The sequence below is a fragment of the Oreochromis aureus genome, linkage group 2 (genome assembly GCF_013358895.1).
Source record: "Oreochromis aureus strain Israel breed Guangdong linkage group 2, ZZ_aureus, whole genome shotgun sequence".
NCBI lineage: Eukaryota > Metazoa > Chordata > Actinopteri > Cichliformes > Cichlidae > Oreochromis > Oreochromis aureus.
In genome coordinates, this window is record NC_052943.1 from 9,599,312 (window position 1) to 9,620,657 (window position 21,346).

The following is a 21,346-nucleotide window of genomic DNA, read 5'->3' on the forward strand; positions in this document are numbered from 1 at the left end:
TTTCAGTTGATGTTAAACAGTTACCACCGAGCCGTCCCATCTCATGTTTCCTCAGCAGTCCGAATGCAGCTGCCTATAGTAGATTTTGTTATGTTTTGTTATATGCAGAGAACTGATTCAAGTGTTGCCCTATGTCAAGCTCACAAAGGCTATAGAGCAGGGTCTCAAATTCAAATGAGCTGGGGGCCACTGCTGGCACTGTCATCTCATTGGAGCGCCACTATAGTATTTGAGTAAAAACAAACAAACAAACAAAACACAAACAAAAATATTTCCAAAAATGTAGTGTTTCTAAAACCACTCTGACATAGTGTTTGCCGACAGAGCAACGTTGCTGAATAAGCTTTTATTTTTTCAGGACATTTTTCACAACATGCAATCCTTCAGAAACAGTGGACTAGTCACCGATTATTTTTGCGATTAGTCGACTAATCAGATTATGCATCCATTGGATGTAAAACATACAGCTTATTGCACCAGCATGCATCTGCTCTTATATAACTAGAACGAGATTCCCGAATTTCAGTGCCCCTCCCGAAAATCTCCTGGAGCCACCATTCTCCCGAATTTCTCCCGATTTCGACCCAGACAACAAAATTGCTAAACAATCCTTAACTGGGCTGCCGCCATTTCCAGCTGGACAATAGTAACGGTGACATTTAACTTATTTTGTCCGATAAATAAACACTGTAAAATTCAAGTTTTTTGTATGTATATGTTTATATTCCTGCGTTTTTCAGGAGCTTACAAAGCTTTAAACAACACGCCGACTATTAAATTAGTCGTTGACGATTTTGATAGTCAACATAATCGTGACTAGTCGACTAATCATGGCAGCCCTACTCTGGATAACTGTTTATGTCATGTAATTGGATTGCACTCTGTCAGGCCTCTACCCTAAGACCTGACCAACTTGGGTGTCCCACCTGAAGGCTAAGCTTCTGCTGGTCTAGCTTTTATGGTCACGAAGGCACAAACCCCCGACCACACTAAGGTGGCAATCCCTCAGAGGGAAAACAGAAAAGCAAAAAAACAAAAAATAAAATAAAATATTGCTCATCAGATTCTAACAACTAAAAAAAAGACATTTACCTTAATTGGATAGCCTATATCGAATATATTTAAAACCAACAATAGCACTTCACACTTTGCCAGTATTAACAAAAATAAAAAGGGTAGGCCCAGTTACAAAAAAGAGAAAGAATTCACAAAGTCTTGAAAAATAAAAGTGAAAAATAGAAATAAAGACTAAAATAAAATATCCATCCAGATCTTTACAACCAACAACATAAAATCTATCTTGGATTGGACTGGATGGCCTAATTCAAATAAATTTGCAAAACGAAGTAAGAATAAAATAAGACCTCTCAATATAGCCAATACTTACAAAACTAAAAAGGGTTGGCATAGTAATAAAAAAAACACAAGACAAAAACACCTTTATTTATTATAAATAAATAAATAAATACCTGTTTATCGCGGTTTCATGGAAACTCAAATTAACAGACAGACATTAAACGCACCTCAATGCCTGCCGTAGCCAAACCGGAGAAAGTACGTTCTTCGCGGCTGCACTTCATCTCAGAGGTAGGTTAATAAATTGGATTTAACTTAACCACAATACTTTGACATGGGTTCTTTATAGACTTGAGTCCAACTTGAAGGTGGTGGCAAGATGTGTAAGGCAGATGTTCAGCTGGGGGGAGGGGGAGTTCTCTGCCGAGTGCTGTGTGGGCATGCGCACAAACAGTGGTAAAGCACGAACGAGAAGTGAAACTTATCATCTCATTTGTGCCTTTTCGAGCGGATTTTTCAGCTACTGTAGTGAATCTTGTCCAACAAAAAGGTTTGCAAGCTGTAGTTCAGAACGGTGGTATTTGAAAGTACCCACAGGATGCAAGGCAGCTAAATTTTATTTTCCTGTTTATTGTCCTAAAATATTTGTAGTATGACATTTTAATGTATTTGATAAAGCTTGTTTGCTTTAGAAATTATAATATTACTGTAAAAATACTATAAAAAAAAAGTATAGCTTCACTGGGTTTTTACAGTTTTGCCCTGTAGAAAATACAGTATTCTTCTGTTAAACAAAAATGTAAAATAAATTACAGTATGGTGGCGGTAAATTGTCAGTGTTCAGTCCATACTAGGCAGTGTCTTCTCAGGAAAATGAAACTTTTTCTAAGTCACATGGTTTCTGAGAAATAATGTGGTGTAGCCGTTCAATTTTGGCTTGTCCTTTTGATATTACCCAACTGAAACTCATGTACACTCCTCTAATATGACATGCCATTTCTTGAGAGCAGCTGGGAGGAGTTTGTTAGGGCCAGACCTATCATTAAATAGTACTGATGTCTCTATATAAAGAACAGTATCTGGTAGGATTCATAAGAAGGCAGCAGCATCTACTCAAAGCAGACAGAAATATTGAAAAAAACACAACAAGCAAAGGTGAGTTGATTATTAATTTCTGAAGTGTGTGTGTGTGTCTGCAAATACCTGGTAAATTCTGTGCCTGTGTGAGTATGATGGGTAGCAAATTAAAGGAAAAACTTAACAGCTGATCCCTAAAGTGAAGGTCTGGGTCTGGGTTACCTTGTCAAGGGAAATTTAAAATTTACCATAAAGAGGATGAAAATGATGTTTCAGCACTAATGATAAATGTTGAATGAATATATTAGATGTTAATCTCCACCTTCAAGGACAAGGAGCACTGAAGTTGTTATACCAGCACATAGTGTTGCAGTACTTAGCTAGGACAGAAACCTGTTGGTTTTTTCTTGTCTGTAATTTTGCTGTACCGTTACACACCCATACTCGCTTCATTTGTTTTCAGCGAGGGTTCATCAGCACTTTCTCTGCAAGAAAGATATATTCCAGTTAATAATTATACTGTTGTTCACCCTGCAACAATATCACTTTCAGGTACTTGTTGCACCAGGTACAATATGCTATTTTATAACTTTATAAGTTGCAGATTTGTACTCTTAGGTTCCATTTCTGGAACAGAACCAAAACAGAGTCTTAGGAGTCCAATGTTTGTCAAGTTTGTTGAGCCCGTGTCACAAGCAGCCTCAGTTTCCTGTTCTTAGTTGAAAGGGGTGGCACCTGGGTGTCGTCTTCTGCTTCTGCTTCTGCTGCTAAAAGCCCATCTGTTTCACAGTTGGAAGTGTTGTGCATTCAGAGATGCACTTCAGCATATCTTCATTGCAACAATCGGTTGAGATAAATATTTTGAGTTGAGCCTTCCTATCAGCTTGAAGCAGTCTACCCATTTTCCTCTGACATCAGAAATTATCACCCAGAGAAATGTTGCTATGATATTTTTTATTTTTTAGACCATAAGCAGTTTCAGTCAACTGCTGTTGTGATTTTGCACTATGTAAATAAAATTGAACTGAATTGAATTCTCTGTAAATACTGGAGAAAATCATGGAAAATCCCAGTAGATCATACCACATTCGAAATGAAATAAATGACTTTTCTTATCAATTCTGAGGCTCAGTTTGAACTTCAGCCAGTCATTCTGACCATGTCTAAATGGCTAAATATTTTTAGTTGCTGTCATGTCATTAATGAGCAGGTCCATGTTTGTACCTGATAAAGTGTAGTGATTTTATGCTGCACACAGAGGGGAAATAAATAGCTCTGTCTTTTTGTACTTTCATCTCTGAATGCATATGTGAAATGAGAAGCTGATGAGATGGACGATCAAGATAACACAGCGGCAGAACAAAACAAGGACAGCACAGGAGGAGAATCTGAAAACACGTCTGAAACACCTCCCATCAATGAGAGAAGTAATGTGATCATATTTACTGTTATAATCAGACCTACTTAGAGTATGCATCTAATTTGAGTTTAAACATAGTGAAAAATTATTGGACTAGTTAAATGTAACTTTAATTTCTTTGTATATTTAGTTACTGTTCAGTAAAATCATACTCAGACTGTGATTTTAATGGTTTCTGTATTGTAACATGTTCATGTTGTTCTTTTTCTTCAGTGGCTCCTGATCTCACACTTGTACTGATTGGTGACCCAGCTTCCACTGACATCGGACCAAAGAACATTTTACTTGACCATGACGACCAAACAAATGTGGAACAGTTTTCACCCAATCTGTATAATCTGTGTGGTCGACACGTCTGTGTCATTAACATGCTGGGTCTACAAACAAAGGAAATCCCTTTAAATCAGGGAGTTCATGCCTTTGTCTTACTATTACCCAACACTCTGCATAGCAGCCATTACAGCTCAGGAGTGCAGTGGTTAGAGAAAGTTTTTGGGAGAGGAGCACTTTCTTATTTAATCACAGTGGTGACTCATGAACCAGGTGAAACATGTGAAAGTGCATTAAAAGAGCTGAAAACTAACATAGATTTCAATGAAAAAAGGTTCCACACATGTACAAGAAGTATGATGGATGAAAATCAGGTAGCAAATTTGTTAGAAAAAATAAACGTCATGGTCTCTGAAAATGATCCCCAAAGCTACACTGGACTGGTGTGTGCTGAAGATAAAGACCAAGAAGGACACCTTGAGGACAAATACCACGAAGAAGAAAGGAAAGACTCAGAGTTAAAGACAAATAAAACAGGTAAATGGCGAAATAAAAAGCCGAACAACTTTGTGGACCTCCGTAAGTGTGGCTCAATTTTGAATACAATTTGGGTGCTATTTGCAGTTAAGAAATACATTCAATTTCTCTCTTTACTCTTGCACAACAGGCTTGTTTGCACAACCAGGCTAAATAGTTATATAAGCTTTTCTAAATCTAAATAGTGTACTTTGGTAGAATTAAAAAATAAGTGTAGTGTAGGTCTATGATGATTTTCAGTGTTTTGATTCTGGTTCTGTCTTGGTTAAGTCCTAAAGTAGTCCAGATTTTGAACTGTTGTGGGTCTGGTTGAATCGGGGTTTAGTCCCAGTGTCTTGATACAGCCCTGATTTTGTTTTGCCTTGCTGCTTAATTAAATAAACTAGTTTAAAGTGTCCTGCATATGTGATATATGTTTTCTTCCTATAAGAAGTTATTCTTATAGCCTAATAAATCTTTCAGTCATTTCTGAATGAATCCCGGCCTTGCCGTATTGGTCCATTTGATTGACCTTTGTTTTTATTGTTTATTTCATTTTATTTTCAGTTGTTACATACGGGACAGACATGACTGGGGGAAGAAAGAGAGGAAGGGAAAGAAAAACAGCGGGAAAGAGGAACGGTGATAAGGGGCACAAAACAAAAAAAACGTGGCGGGGGGGCAAAAAATACATATATATATCAATCACCTGGATCCCCTGTTGAGAAAGAAAAATGAGAAAACAAGCAAAAAAAGAGAGCAATATAACATTATCGCGATAATCTATGTGTATATAACAGTAAATACTAAATATTGAATATTGTGCAGCAAGTAAGATCGACAGCGCACAGTGTGCTTTGAGGTAGCAGCCATAAAAGGTGTAGTTTGTGTCTGTGAGCAACCGTGTGTACATCTGTGAGCATGAGCGCGCTTGTATTCAAAAGGTTCCTTCATGTAACGATTTGCTAGAGCAGAGCTTCCCAAAGTGTGGGGCCTGCCCCCTGTCGGGGGGGGGGGGCGCAGAGCCATTGCAGGGGGGGCGGTATGAAAAGCGGGGGGGGAAAAAGAACGTTTGGACACTGCTAGCATAATGGACAGGTTTTTGACGGGGCTCCCACACAAACGCAAAGCAGGAGATGAAGTATTGCCAAATATGTTTCCAAACCAACTTCCTTCCAAGCCAAAGACTAGAAAATATGGTGAAGCATATCTTCCCTTTGGCTTCACCTGCACAAGTGCCAAGGTAGGTCTCCCCTGGAAAATTGGTTTTCCCTGCGTCGGGAGCACGCGCTGGGCTCTTCAAATCACGGACAAACAGTATCCCACATTCTTGATTTTTAGTTCACAAACACTTGTTGTAGTAACTAACTACTCCTGACATTTTGGAGATGTTACTTCTTTATACAGTAAAGTTACAGTGGGATACAAATAACATCAGGCCGTTCCTGCCACGATTTGTTCCCCCGGTTCAAATCACGGACAAACAGTATCCCACAGCTGTTTATGTTTTTGAACCCATTTTGCACAGAGAGGCATTTTTTTAAAAATGTATTGATAGCAATGTTGAATATTATTACACGGGGAAAAAAAACAACTACATGTAAAATAATCACACTGTGACGCCTCTGCCTTTCTAAATGGAGGGACAGTAACTATGTGTGTATATGTAAGAGTGTAAAACCTGCAGATAGTCAGATTAACAGTAACAGTATTTTGTCTCTATCTGCCATTCTGCAATTCATCTCATGTAAACAATAACGTGCACACAGCGTGACGTGAAAAAAGGCACATACCTTTGACGTTGCGTGACGAACTCTGTATTCCTCGTCCACACGTAAACGCAAAAAAGGAGTTTTAAAAAATCTCAGTTTTCGGTGATTTGAAACGCCATTTACGTGTGGACGAAAGGCCCAAACGCACAGAAACAGCTGCGTTTTCAAAAATACCCGTGTAGGTGTGGACGTGGCGTAAAAGAGTCAGTAGTGTATTTTATTACTACCTGTAACTACCAGGTCAGTAACCCACGTCCGTCAGCAGAGACCCTCCCCGAGCCCCGCTGCACACAGCCACTAGGAAACCATCATCTAAGAGCCACCAGAGCCCGTAACAGGTCATGACCACAACCCCGGGTTGAGCCCTCCAAGAAAGACGCTCCTAGGGAATCCCCCGACGCCCCAAGCCTGTCCCTATCCCCACACCAATCACAAAAGCGAAGGTGGGACTAAACTACGACCCCCCCACCCCAACTAGGTGATGGAGCTGATAAAAGGAGCCCAGAGTGATTGATCTGATGTGGTGGCAGAGGCTGTATCAAGACTCATGTAATCTGTTGGTTAGAATTAAGATTATTTTTATTTTTCCAGTTCATGAGGACTGTTTTCTTGGCTATGCATAGGGGAGTGAAAACCATATGGGCTATATTCTTTTCCATAGTGACATAATCTAAGCTGCCCAACAAACACACTAAAGGGGAAGTTGGAATGTTACATTTCAGACACTTTGATAAGTCTTCACATATCTCACGCCAAAACTTCTGAACTGGTGGACAGAACCAAAGAGCGTGGATATAATTGTCCGGTGTATTGGCTTGACAGTGTGAGCAGTTGTTGGTAGACGTGAAGCCCATCTTGAACATCCGATGACCTGTATAGTGCACTCTATGTAGTATTTTGTATTGAATTAATTGAAGACCGGGATTTCTAATTAAATGAAAGGTTTTTAAGCATATCTGAGACCAGAAGTTTTGGTCTAAGTTAACTGATAAATCCGCTTCCCATTTTGCAATAGGAAGTGATATTGATTCATCTGTTTTAGAAGGCACTTTGTATATTTTGGACAGTAATTTGGGGGTTTTAAGAGTAAGAACTTGTACCACACTTGATGGTGTTTGTAGTTCAACTTGACCGGGTTTAAATGTCTTTTTTACTATGGATTTAATTTGTTGATATTCTAAAAATCGTTTCTTGTTGATCCCATATTGTGTAACTAGTCTGTCAAATGGAATAAAATCTGTTCCTTCTAATATATGTTCTAAGTATTTGATTCCTTTACAACTGCAATCTGGAAAGTTTATCATATTATTGTTTTGTAATATGTCAGGGTTGTTCCAGATAGGTGTACGTTTGCATGGGATTAATGAAGACTCCGTCAATTTTAGAAACTCCCACCATGCTGTCAGAGAAGAGCTGATGTTGACGCTTTTAAAGCATTCATGTCGTTGGATGTTTGAGCTGATAAATGGTAGGTCGGAAATCTCTGGATTATTGCAAAGTGCTTGTTCTACATCTAACCAAGGTTCATCTAAGAAAGTATGTTTTAGCCATCCTGAGATAAACTGAAGCCTGTTGGCTAAGAAGTAGTGTTGAAAGTTAGGTAGTTCTAATCCTCCTTTATCCTTGGTCTTTTGTAGTGTTTTTAAGCTTATACGTGGGGGGTTGTCTTTCCAAAGGAATTTAGACATATACATATCTAGAGATCTGAACCAGTCTTGTGGCGGTTTAGTTGGGATCATTGAGAATAAATAATTTATTTTTGGTAAGACCAACATTTTTATAGCAGCAACCCTTCCCATGAGTGATATGGGTAGACATTTCCATCTAGCCAGATCACCTTCTACTTTCTTTAAAAGTGGGATAAGGCTTAATTTAGTTAAATCTGCAAGCTTGGGAGAAACATCAATACCTAAATATTTTATATTTCCAGATTGCAGTGGTGTAGAAGAAGAATTATGGAAGGAGCAATTAATCGGAAGGACTGTAGATTTTGACCAGTTAATTGAATAATCTGATACTCTTGCAAAAGAGTTTATCAATGCAATTACCCCAGAGAGATTGGTTTGTGAGTTTTGGAGAAAAAGTAACACATCATCCGCATAAAGGCTGATTTTATGTTCCACGTTCTTGCATTTTATGTCCTTAATTGCTGTATTCTGTCTAATTGCTGCTGCTAGTGGTTCAATAAAAATTGCAAACAGTGAAGGGGAGAGTGGGCATCCCTGATGTTGGATGATAGCTTGAGGGATATACAGGGTCTTTGCCTGGTTTTAGCAGGAGATTAATGTTTGCAGAATTCATATTTGATGAAAGTCTGCCCTTTTCTTTGATTTCCAACAACGTTCTGTAAAAAATTGGTGCTAGAATCGTCCAGAATTCTTTGTAGAATTCTGCAGGATAGCCGTCTGGACCTGGAGCCTTATTATTGGGCATACTTATCAGGGCTTCCTGGAGTTCACCTGGCGTCAGTGGCAAATCCAGTGCCATTGCTTGAGTGTCTAGTAATTTTGGAAGAGTTATGTTGTCCAAAAACTGATCAATTTCGTTTTTAGATGGGTTTATTTGTGGTGAATATAAGGTGTTATAGAACTCCCTGAAAATGTTGTTTATTTTTTTCGGGTCATATATTGTGTTCCCAGATAAATCTTGAACAGCACATATAGTTGTTTTTTCTTTATTTATTTTTAGCTGGTTAGCTAGAAATTGACCGGATTTATTACCATGTTCAAAATTTTGTAAGCGTAGTCTTTGTATGAAGAATTTAGTTGTTTTTTTTTTATCAATGATCTCATTTAATTCTAGTTTTGTTTTGGGTATTTTGTTCAATATTTCCTGATCTTGGTGGGACACGTAGGCTTCTTCTAGGGATTTGATGGTTTTTTCTAATTCCTGAATATTTTTGTTTTCTTCTTTCTTTTTATCTGATGAGAAAGACATTATTTTACCTCTCATCACAGCTTTTCCTGCTTCCCATAGAACAGATGCTGATGTTCCAGGCGTGTCATTATAGTCTAAATACAGAGTCCACTCTTTTTTAAAATATTTAATAAAGTCTTCATCTTTAAGCAGTGATGTATTAAATCTCCAGTTTTTACTTCACGTAACGTTCGTTTTATGTATTAGTGTTAAAGATACAGGAGCATGATCACTGACAGCTATAGGGTGAATCTCAGTGTCTGAAATGTTACATTTAAGCTCCTCTCCTCAGAGAGTAGCTTAATGTTAACATCAACCTCCAGATTCAACACGCACACAGAGCGTTAACCCCGAAACCGACAGCGGGTCTCCCCCCGAGGTCAGTCGTTGTCAATTTCCAACAATTCACAACCAAAGAGATGATACTTAAAAGGCATGGGAAAAGAAAATAGTCACTCTGGACGGAAGTGGGGTTTATTTTGACAACGACTACTCGGCAAGAATGGTGCAAGAACGCAAAGCGTATGTGAACATCAAAAAGACATTAAAGAAAGAAGGCTTCCATCTACTGGCCAAATGTGTCACGGTCCTGGGTCTTTTGACCCAGCGTCTTGGAGTTTTAGGTCATGTTCATGTTTATGTTTAAGCCCTCTAGGTTTTCAGTTCATTTTTCATCATGCCTAGGTTGTTATAGTTCTTCGTTATTAGATTCCCCTTGTGTCTTCCAACCCCTGTTTATTCTCCCTTGCCCTTCATGTGTTTCATGTCTGTTTTGTTGTCAAGTTCATGTAGTCATGTCTGCGTTTCATTATGTTTCCTATTTTATTTTCTAAGAGGTTCTGTTTTGTTTTACTCTTTCCCTGTGGCGTTATGTCCGTGTTGTGTCTACTGTGCCTTTCTGTCCCATGTTTCAGGTCCCTATGTTCTGTCTCCTCGGTTGCTGTTAAGTTTGCATGTCTAGACTTCAGTCAGTGTTTCCTGTTTTACTTTGAAGGTCCGTGTCTCATGTGAGTGATTCTAGTTTAGCTTCCCTTGTCTCGTCCAGCCTGATTACTCCCAGCTGTGCTCTCCTTCTGTGTCTAATTCCCTCGTTATCCCTCTGTGTATTTAAGCCCTGTGTTTTCTCTTTGTCAGTGTCGTAGTCTCCCTCATGGCTGTGTTTTCCTGTGTGTTAGTGATCCATGTCCCAGTTTAGTTTTGTTATATTTTTTGTGCTAGCCTGCAATAAAGCAGTGTTTTGAGTTCACTTTTGTCTCGGTGAGTTTTGCGTTTGGGTCCTTCTCCTGCCTGCACACAGCCGAAACATGACAAAATGTCTGTCAACCGGAGCAGCGACATGGAAACCGATCTGGCCCATGTATGCTGGGGTGGCTAGCAGGCGAGCTCAAGAGAGACTTCAAGAATTTCAGCATAGGGATAACAAAGCATGAGAGGCGTATATGGAGACGTACGACAACAAGATGGATCTAAGGTGTGTCTGGTAGGATTATATGGAAACACAAAGTTGGCTAGGGATGGACTGTACATAATAACAAGGACTAATATGATTGTGATAATCTTTCGTGAGTCATATCTCATTACTGGAGCGGGGCCCTTTCAATACGAGAGACATACCCCCTAAAAACAAAAAGAGGAACAACAGGCGAGGAAGGTAGCTGGTACCTCTTTATTGAAGTCCTCTTATTTGTACATAGTTAAACTAAGTTGCAGTTTGTTAATGAAAATGTTTTCTTTAAACAAGGGTTCAATGCGGTGCCTGTGGGGGTCTCAAAAGACAGCCAGTAAATCACAAAAGTACCCGGTACACATGAAGAAATAAAGTGTATGTCCTTAAATGTTAATGGCATTGGTAACCCAGCTAAAAGAACCAAGATTATGACTAAACTCAAAAAGGAGAAGACAGATAATTTTCCTACAAGAAACTCATTTATCAAACATAGAACACGAAAAATTAAGGACATTTAGGTTCAAAAACACCTTCTATAGCTCTCATACAAATTCTAGAAAAAGAGGGGCTGTAATTCTGATACCTAATTCCCTTAAGTTTGAATCTCGCAAAGAAATAAAGGATAAGGAAGGTAGATATGTTATAGTGAAAGGAGTAATTAATCAAACAATGGTCACATTAAGGAATGTGTATGCTCCCCCCTGAAAGTAATAGGGAATTTTTCAAATTAATTTTTGATATTCTTACACTAGAAGCAGAAGGTGTATGCATATGTGGAGGAGACTTCAATGTGATATTAGATAGTGATTTGGACAAAACCAGGCAGAAGAGAAATAAAAATTCAATTCCAAAATTGGAAGATATTAACTTTTTTAATGTGTGGAGAGCTTTGCATCCGCTACGGAGGAATTATAGTCGTTATTCAGCAACACATTATGTATATTCAAGAATAGATTACTTCTTTATGCAAAAAGGGAATAGAGATATAATAACAGATTGTTGGATTGGAGTGGCAGATGTGTCAGATCATAGTGCTATCTACTTAAAAATTTATTTGGAAGGTAGACCAAAAAACACAATATGGAGAGTAAATGTGGGGCTATTAAAAAAAATTCTGTGGTAGGACAAATACAGAAAGATGTCAAAACATATTTAGAAGAAAACGACAACGGTGAAACCGATCCAGTTATTCTATGGGATTGTTTGAAGGCAGTTATACGTAATTGTATACAGCAATTGTGGAGGACATGATGGCGATGGAGAACTTTACATATAAATTGAAATTAAAGGAAGAACAGTTTTTGAAGGACTGGGGAAAATGGTTAACGTACAACAAAAAAGAAAAAGATAAATGAAGGTGGACATACAAAAAAAAATTGAAATGGTTTGACACCTCAGGCATGTTTCTTTTTTCTTTTACTTTGCTTTATTTTATTTTTTCTCCCCCCGCCCTTTTTTTTCTGATTGTTATCATATTTTTTATATATCTTTTGTTCTTTTTTCCTTCTAGTTCCTATGTTTGTTCCTTAAGTCTGTGACTCTCTCAGTATTCTAATTCTCTGAAGTAACTGTATTTGTATTAGATAAGAGAGTTGTTCAAATAAATAAAATAAAAACTTGGGCGAAAAAAAAGTAGGAGAGGTGTAGTGCTTTTTTTTAAAATGGTGGTTACCCATCTGCCTATGTCTAAACACAAATTAGTTATTTGTTTCTAAGGCTGTTTCACCCCAGTGACAAATTCACATTGTTGTAGTTATGCATTAACTGAGCATAAAGTCGTTTGTCAGACCATCTTCATACATACCGCTTACAGTTCTCTTTTCTCTCTTCTTTTCATTCTTTCATTTGGGATACTTGTCTCCTCTCTACATCCAGATGCATTCGGAAGAACATAATGATTCTTCGTCAGCCTCCTCTCATGTCTCTTAACTGCCACATTTGACGTTTAAAAACTGTTTATCTTGCCTTGTTTGGTATTATTCTTTTCAGCAAAACCTCACGTTTGAATTTACTATTATTTTTTTCATTTTGATATACTGTATTAACACAAGTAACACACAATCTAAAATCAGACAAAAAACATAAAATCCGAGTAGAAAAAAGTTGTATTTTTTACTGTAACAAACACAGACATGTTTAACGAATAATTTTCATGACATGAAATGCAAATATATATTGTAAATTTTAAAAAGCTATGCGCAAGTTGTGCAATAAACGTTATATACAGCTATTTACCTAAAAATGCAGCCAAGGCAGGGTTTTTTTTATAAGCATTTCAAACCATTTACAGAAAAATCAGGTGCTCTGCATCAAATAAGATGCCACACAAATTATTTGTTCCACTCCAAAAAATTATTTCTGTCCACCGTAAGATAAAGGAGAACAGAACTACCCTGATACTTACAGGCCTGAAAGGTGTATCACACGTCCTGTTTTCCACCTGAAGACTGCATTTACACTGCAGTCTGCCTTTGGTGGCTTTTTGGCAGGACCTGTGACATCCAGCAGTCGCCTCATTGTTCTGATATACAAAAAAAAAACAAAAAACTATCGACTACACAACACACTAACTACACACTCCAAACACGCTAAACATTGACTTAAATTACTCTAATTTTGGTTTATTGTAAACTGCAGTACATAAATATCAAATTATGAAATTCAGTTCATTTGTTTGTGTGTTTGATATTGAACTTTTCAAACAAATTTAAACTAAAATAACATACAAGTATTGGGACTAAACATAATTATGGCATTTCCTGTATGATGCCTCTGTGCTGTTTGCTTGGCCAATTTCTAGTTTCTAAAACAATATATCACCCCTTTACCACTGAAAATGTGCAAATGAAATAAGCAGTGAGTGGTTACCTTGATCTTGGATTGTAAAATAATTATTTCAGTAATAATTTTATTTATTAGTAATTATTATAATTATGTTCACTTGTACTCTGATCAACCGTGTGAAATTTTTGGCAGCTCAGGAAATGTATAATTGAGTTGTAATCGCTTCTTGTGCTGTGGCAAAGGATTGAAATTCACTCTCGCCCAATAAACATGCCCTTTAATCGATGCTCAAAAGCTTTGAAATTTAGCACTACCAGGGTCTTTGTGTCATCAATGCTCAGGTCCTCCACAACCATCTGCAACCACTAAGGGGTAAAATTTTAATGACATTTGGATTTTATATTAATAGGAATAAGCCAAAAATGGAAATATAGTCGAACCCCGACTTACGAAATTAATTCGTTCCCGAGGGTCTTTCGTAAGTCGAAAATTTTCGTAAGTCGAAGCACCCATCGCGCCTTTGGAGTGAGGCGATGCTGAACGATAGGCTATAGGCTAATTGCTAACAAGAACAACAATACGTCGTTCAAGGGGTTGTCACATGATTCGGAAGGCATTGTGGGCATTGTAGGCTCAGCCAATCAGAGCCAGCAGATTTCGTTACACGGGCATTTTGCCATAACACGGGCAGAAATATTGCCGTTCAGTGCCTTCGTAACTTGAATTTTTCGTTAAATGGGGTATTCGTAAGTCAGGGTTCCACTGTAGTGACAAAATGACTATGTCAGCTGCTCCCTTATTTACAAGTGGTCACCACAGCAGATGGATTCATATATTTGATTTGACACAAATTTCACACTCAGTGCCCTTCTGACACAATCCCACCCAGGGTTTTATGTCTCCTCCCTGTCCTGTTTGTGTGTTAGGAAAATGTGTTGACCACTACACTACGAAGTCTCAAAGAACAAGTTTGAAAGGTTTGCAGCAAAACCTAGAGAATTGTATTACTTTCATTACACATTGATTTGACTTTTTGGTTCCACTTTAAACTCTAGGAACCGCAGATGAGGAGGTGAGTGTAAAGGAGAACATCAGTGGAAACAAGGAGGTAAGAAAGTGACCATTTTTCCTATAAGACATTTTACTTTACCACACTATATAACACTATAATTTCTTTACACAGAGTACATGTTTATTTGCTTATTTTCAGCAACCAGTGAAGGTTTCTGAAGAAATCAAAAAGAAGAGGTCATGTCAAAAACAAACTGAGACACTGCTTGGCAGACTTCACCTTCAAGACAAATTTCAACATAAGTTTCCACCAGCAGATTTTCTTCAGATACATCTACGTGTGAAACAGCACCATGTTACATCTGAGAAAGATCTAGCTCAGACATTTCTCCACAGGCTGATGATGTTAGACTACAGAGTCAGATACATTCCTGTAAAATCAGATAGTCAGACAGAGGGGAACCATCCAAAACCTGTTCAGGTGATTGACATAACTGAGGAAGATTTCAGTAATCTGGGGGCTTTATTAAGAATGGGTGCAGGCACACATCAGTCAGAACAGACTCATTTGCATCCAATGGACGTTCAGATGGCAGTATTTCACTGCTCAGACAGCTTCCTTAAACAGATGATGATTACAAAGCTCTCTCAGTGTCAGTATGCCTTACCTTTGCTTGTTCCCGACCCAGTCACTATGGAGATCGAGTGTCCTCTGTGGACTTTCAGACAAATAACAAAAACCTGGAAGGTAACTGAAATCAAAGATGGCTCAAACATCGTCACTATGAAGAGTGTTCCAGTGTACAAAGCTCAGACACCCTTGGTGTCATTTTTCCGCCTGGGTTCTCTGTCAGTGTCTAAATCTCAGCTGATCAACACTTTGATCAACGACCGTCACAACACCTTCTTCCACAGGAACTGTCCAGGAAGCACCAAGTCTCGATATCTGATGGATGGTGTGGCAGAGATTGCCTGGTACTGTCCTGCTGGAAAACCCAATGATATCTTCAATGACTGCATTGCTTTTTGTAATCTTCATGGTGATGCTCTATTGACTGAAAGACAGTGCAACATACTGATTGAAAAATCTTCCATCAATATTATTCTTTTTCCTTCTCTGCAGAAACATGAAGAAAGTCAATCACTTATATCAGCTCTTTTTAAATCTCGCAAACCTCTCATTTGTCTCTGTGTTGATGACTGTGATGTTGTAAAGACAACAACTGGACAATACATCATAGGTCTCAAGGACAGAAGCCAGTCAGAGGTATCTGAAGAACTGAAACAAATCATTAGAGAATTTTTATCTGTAGATGGTTCCAGTTTGAAACCATGCTTCCAGCTTGAAACCATGGCTGAGCTCTCTGGAATCAGAGTGGATGAAAGTGACCCAGCCTGTCAAAGAGGGAAATCTGCTGCTATGATAATAATGGATTTGATTAAAAAGAATAACATGGATGTCTCAAAGCTCAAAGATGAATTCCTTCCTTATCGAGGTGATCTGTGGCATCAGTGGAGCAAAATACACAAAGAACTGTATAATCTCAGAGGAGACATTGAAAATGAGAAAAGTAAAAAGCAACAACAACTGATGAACATACGTCAGAAGCAATGTGATGCTTCCTGCAGTAAACTGATGGAGTTGTTCATTGAAAGCCTCTCATCATTGCCACTGACAGACAAACAGTATTTTCTTAAATGGATTCAGATATTAATAGATGATCTCTCCACAGATGAGCTTTCCTCAGTTCTCCAAAGTTATGATAAAAAATGGTCTGAGGTCTTGGCTCTGAAGAACAAATGCAATAAATCAGATCTGTTGTTAATAAAACAAACTGAGCTTGAAGACATTTCTAGGAAACTGCAGTCTGCAACTTTTGGTTTGGAGCACATCTTCAGAGAAATGGGACAGATCTATGAAGCTCATAGAGCAATAGAAGGAGAGAGCAGACACACTGACTGGTCTAAATACCCTGAGCTGGCTGCACAGCTGATGATATCAGGACACCCGATGGAGCTGATGGATGGTGATGCAGGTCACGTGCCTTTAACATGGATCTCCAGCCTTTTAGAGGAAGTCATCAAGAAGCTGGGGGACCAGAGAGTTTTTGTGTTGTCAGTTTTGGGCATACAAAGCAGTGGAAAATCAACAATGCTGAACACCATGTTTGGATTGCAGTTTGCAGTGAGTGCAGGCAGGTGCACCAAAGGTGCCTTCATGCAGCTGCTCAAAGTATCAGAGGAGATGAAGAAAGACTTGAAGTTTGACTATCTTCTAGTGGTGGACACTGAAGGACTGCGTGCTCTTGAGCTGGAAGGTAACATCACACTTCACCATGACAATGAACTGGCAACATTTGTTGTTGGTCTGGGAAACATGACACTGATCAACATCTTTGGAGAGAATCCATCTGAGATGCAGGACATCCTGCAGATTGTTGTTCAGGCTTTCATGAGGATGAAGAAAGTTCAACTTTCTCCCAGTTGTGTGTTTGTTCACCAGAATGTTACAGATGTTGCAGCAGCAGAGAAAAACATGGATGGAAAGAGACGCCTGCAGGAAAAACTGGACCAGATGGCCAAACTAGCAGCTGAAGAAGAGTTTTGCGATGCAGAGTGCTTCAGTGATGTCATCGAGTTTGATGTCCGAAAAGATGTGAAATACTGTGCCCAGCTATGGGAGGGCAGTCCACCCATGGCTCCTCCTAATCCAGGTTACAGTGAGAGCATCCAAGAAGTGAAGAACACCATCCTCTCTAAAGCTTCACAGTCTGCTGGGATCACTCTCACACAATTCAAATACAAAATTCAGGACCTGTGGAGTGCCCTCCTCAATGAAAACTTTGTTTTCAGTTTTAAAAACACACTTGAAATTGCAGCGTACAGAAAACTGGAGTCCCAATATGGAAACTGGACCTGGGACCTCAGGAGCAACATGTTGACCATTGAAAATCAGCTTTATAACAGAATTGAAAATGGAAATCTTGACAAGGTGGAGCTGAGTTATCTTAATAAAGAATCAAACAAAACATATGAAACTATAGCAAAAGAAATGACAACATACTTTGAAGATAAAAGAGAGAAAGAAATCTTGGCTCAGTGGAGAGGCCGATTTGAAACCAAAATCAAAGAGTTTCATGATGATCAGGTGAGCACGGTGAAAAGAAAACTGGATGAAGTTATTCAACAGAAGAAGGCTTGTGAAAAGCTGGATGATAAGAAGAAAGAGTTTGAGGACAAGCTGCTTCAAAGGAGCAAAGAGCTCGCTCAGCAGCTGAAGGATAAGGCCAAAGATGAAGAAGAGCTTAACAAACAGTTCCGCTCTGTTTGGAGTGACTTGGTCACTGAAATAACAGCAGATACTAAACCTATTGAAGACATCGACCTGGAAGAGGATATGTTTGCTATTCTTCAGGAACTTGGTTTTGAGTGGCCTCTGATAAATGAATGCAAACAAAATGGCAGATACAAGAAAATATCAAGGCTTGGAGATTATTCGGATTATGTCATCCTTCCAAAGAAAGGAAATCTCTCTGACACAAGTGAACCAGGTCCAGCTATTAAGGAGGATGACAATGCTTCAAGACGTGTCACAAAGTTTTGGCAATGTATTAAAAAATCTTTTGGACACAATTCAAAAACAAAACAAAGAAAACATAAATCACACAGTGCTTTATCTTATGGTGAACAGCAACAGATCAGACTGCTTATTGACAAAGCTGACAAACAGTCACTTGGTGCAATTAAAGACAAACCTGTAGCTACAAGAGGCTACACACAAACTCACTTGCATGAAGTGGCCAAAAATGTAAAAGAGGAAGTGAAGAATTTTTCAAGGACATATACTTTGAAGAAGGAGTTTACAGTGGATCTCATACTGTATGTGTTTGACAGAGCAGAGAGTTGGCTTCTAGACTCCCAGGAGAAATTTAAAATGAACACAGATGCACTCACTTATTTAGAAAGCAAGAAAACACAGTTTCACACAGTCTTTAGAAGCTTTTGTAAAGGAAACTCATCTGCTGTTGTGCTCGCAGAATTGATCTGTGAAAAGCTGAAAGCTTCCACTGTTGAGGCTGTCTGTAACAGGACTGCCATTGGTCTGGCTGGAGAGATGAGGTGTAATTTCCCAGCATTCAATGGGAACAGGCTGAACTTGGAGAAACATGTGCTGAAGTCACTCGCTGAGAATGAAAACTTTAATGATTTCATCAACTACATCAGAAATCCAAGGAAACAAACAGAAGCTTTTATAAAAGCACAAGTAAAGAAATACATCTTCAGAGATCACAAAGATGAAACTGTGAATGTACTCAAGAATAATGTTGATGATGTCAACTCACTTGTGAGTCGAGCTTTATCTACAGCAACACAGAAAGTTCAAACTCAGAGAGGAAACATAAACATGTGGCTGAAGGAATTTTCTAGTTTGCTAAAAGATGAGTTAACTCTTGACATAATTTCTTCTCAAAACTTCAGTGACATCAATGATTTTGAGTTTCTGAAGGACGAGATAAAGGAAATATTTACATCCATCATTGATCAGATGAGCAGCTTCTCACTGGACAAACTGAATAAATCCAGGCTGAAGCCTGATGAAATCCTCATTGATCAGCTGTGTAAGTGTTGCTGGGTAAAATGTCCCTTCTGTGCAGCTGTTTGTACTAACACCATTGAAGATCACAGTCCTAATGACCACAACGTCCCTTTTCATCGACCCTCTGCAATCAATGGATGGCACTACCGAGGCACAGTGGAATTCAGCATCAATTTCTGCACAACAAATGTTGCAAGTGATCGCAGTTTTTATCCTCGTCATGATTCAGAGGAAACTGTTCCCTATAAACGGTACAGAACTGCTGGTCCAGAGTATGCTAACTGGAGAATCACCCCTGATGAGTCTAAACTGGCATACTGGAAATGGTTTGTGTGTCGATTTCAAAAGAATCTGGAAAAGCACTACAATTTAAAATTCCAGGGCAGAGGAGAGATTCCCAGTGAGTGGAAAACAATCTCTAAAAATGAAGCCATTAAAAGTCTGGATGAAATGTGTGTCTAAGTCAAAGAATCAAAACCCTTCAGTTTTGATTTCACATCATAACTCATTACTCAAATGCTAACAGAATGGATTTTAGTGACATAAACAAAACTGCAAGACCTGCAGAAATGACAGCATTACTACCTGAAAAGAGAAACAGTGTGTGAGATTAGACTGTTTTTCTATGTAATAATGTCTTAAATTTAAAATTAACTCTTATTGAAATGTTATTTTACAATACAAAAAACTTTCTGTGGAGATTACACTGAAACAAATCAAGTTATTACACACACACACACACACACACATACATATATATATATATATATATATATATATGTATATATTTTGTTCAAAGTTGCTATAGGATATATAAATGATATTTCTTCATTCTTTTTTAGTCTTTCATATAGTCAAGTAGTATATTACCAGTCATCTGAATTTGCCTCATATTGATTTTTCTGTAATGTATTTTTGTCGTTTTCTTATATTATGTTGAAATTATGATAGCTGCCAGTTCATCAGTTTATTACAGTTTATAAACTTATATACATGAGAATTCATTCAGATATTTAAAAGTCGTTTGTTTTGTTTACTTGGTTCTAATACATTTTTAAACAGTTATCCAGATTGAGTTTAATTTGATTAGACTTTTATTCAGAATTTTACACTGTTTTACCCCATTTTATCCTGAATAGTGTCCTAACTATTGTTTTCAGTAACAAAATTTTAGTCTATTGATGAACATTGGTTTTATTAGTAGTCAGATGTGTTACATTAAAATAAAATCTTTGTTTTTCTTTCTGACATGCAGTGCAAATTGTGTGATATTTATATACTTAGAACTGTATCTTTTTAAAATTTGTCCGATATATTTCCTTCTTGCTCCCTTTGGCCTCTGGACTCCGAGTCCAGTATTAAGTACAGATGTTCCTTATTTAAAAATTATATATATATATTTTTTTTTTAAGTTATTACAATCGAAATGGACAGGACCAGGGGATAGGAAAGAGAAAAGAGAATTTGCAAAGAGGCTCAGCAGGAGAAGAGAGAAAGAGAAAAGACACCAAAAAATCTGTTTCATCACCTGGTGGAGAAAAATCGGGGGGTCAGGCAAAAGAAAACAATGCTGTAGTGAAACCACAGCAACAACTAACATAAGCATATGTAATAGTAAATAATAAATCTCAAATGTTGAGATCGTGAGGGGCAGGTAATATTGGCCGGAGATTTCAACCAGGTGATGGATGGGATAATTGATAAGAGCAAACCCAGGGGTAGGTCCACACCCATGGACAGAGAGGCTATTCAATTACTGACGGAGGATCTTTGCCTAGTAGACATTTGGAGGTTAGTTAATCCTAGTTCAAAGGAATATACATTTTACTCCAATTGTCATAAAACGTATTCAAGGATAGATTTCGCCTTAATATCAAAGTCTTTGGTAGATTCAGTTGTAGATTGTGAGACTGGTGCCATTGCCATTAGTGATCATGCCACGGTGGAGTTGCAAATTGATTTAAACACAGATAGAATAAAGAGGGGTCGCTGGAGGCTTAACACGATGTTGTTGCAAAACAAAAGTTTTAGTGAGGAGTTAACAAAGGATCTTAAAATTTTCTTCAAAATCAATATGGGTTCCACAGATAAAGTAGCCACAATTTGTGAAGCATCTAAAGCATATATAAAAGGAAAGATAATTGCATATACGACAAAAGTTAAGAAAAGTGATTTAGAACGGAAAAAAACTTTAGATAAAGAAATATGTGAATTGGAGAAGGATTTAGCGAGACAATACT

The 21,346-nt window shown here is 38.1% G+C and overlaps 1 protein-coding gene across 1 annotated transcript; it reads left to right on the forward strand.

Moving 5' to 3' along the window:
* The first annotated feature begins 1,541 nt into the window (after positions 1-1,541).
* LOC120441734 (interferon-induced very large GTPase 1-like) lies at positions 1,542-20,341 on the forward strand. The gene is made up of 5 exons (XM_039617102.1): positions 1,542-1,587; positions 3,696-3,800; positions 4,007-4,600; positions 14,554-14,606; positions 14,709-20,341. The coding sequence occupies exons 2-5, from the start codon at positions 3,704-3,706 to the stop codon at positions 19,566-19,568; spliced, it is 5,604 nt and encodes a 1,867-aa protein (XP_039473036.1). The 5' UTR covers positions 1,542-1,587; positions 3,696-3,703; the 3' UTR covers positions 19,569-20,341.
* Positions 20,342-21,346: the final 1,005 nt, after the last annotated feature.

What these genes read in the sequence shown, in the direction of transcription:
- LOC120441734 (XM_039617102.1), top strand. Translation starts at nt 3,704, where the DNA reads ATGGACGATCAAGATAACACAGCGGCAGAACAAAACAAGGACAGCACA. An exon ending in ACCTCCCATCAATGAGAGAA is followed by an intron (nt 3,801 to 4,006) that starts GTAATGTGATCA and finishes CTTTTTCTTCAG; the next exon opens with TGGCTCCTGATCTCACACTT. An exon ending in GTTAAAGACAAATAAAACAG is followed by an intron (nt 4,601 to 14,553) that starts GTAAATGGCGAA and finishes TTTAAACTCTAG; the next exon opens with GAACCGCAGATGAGGAGGTG.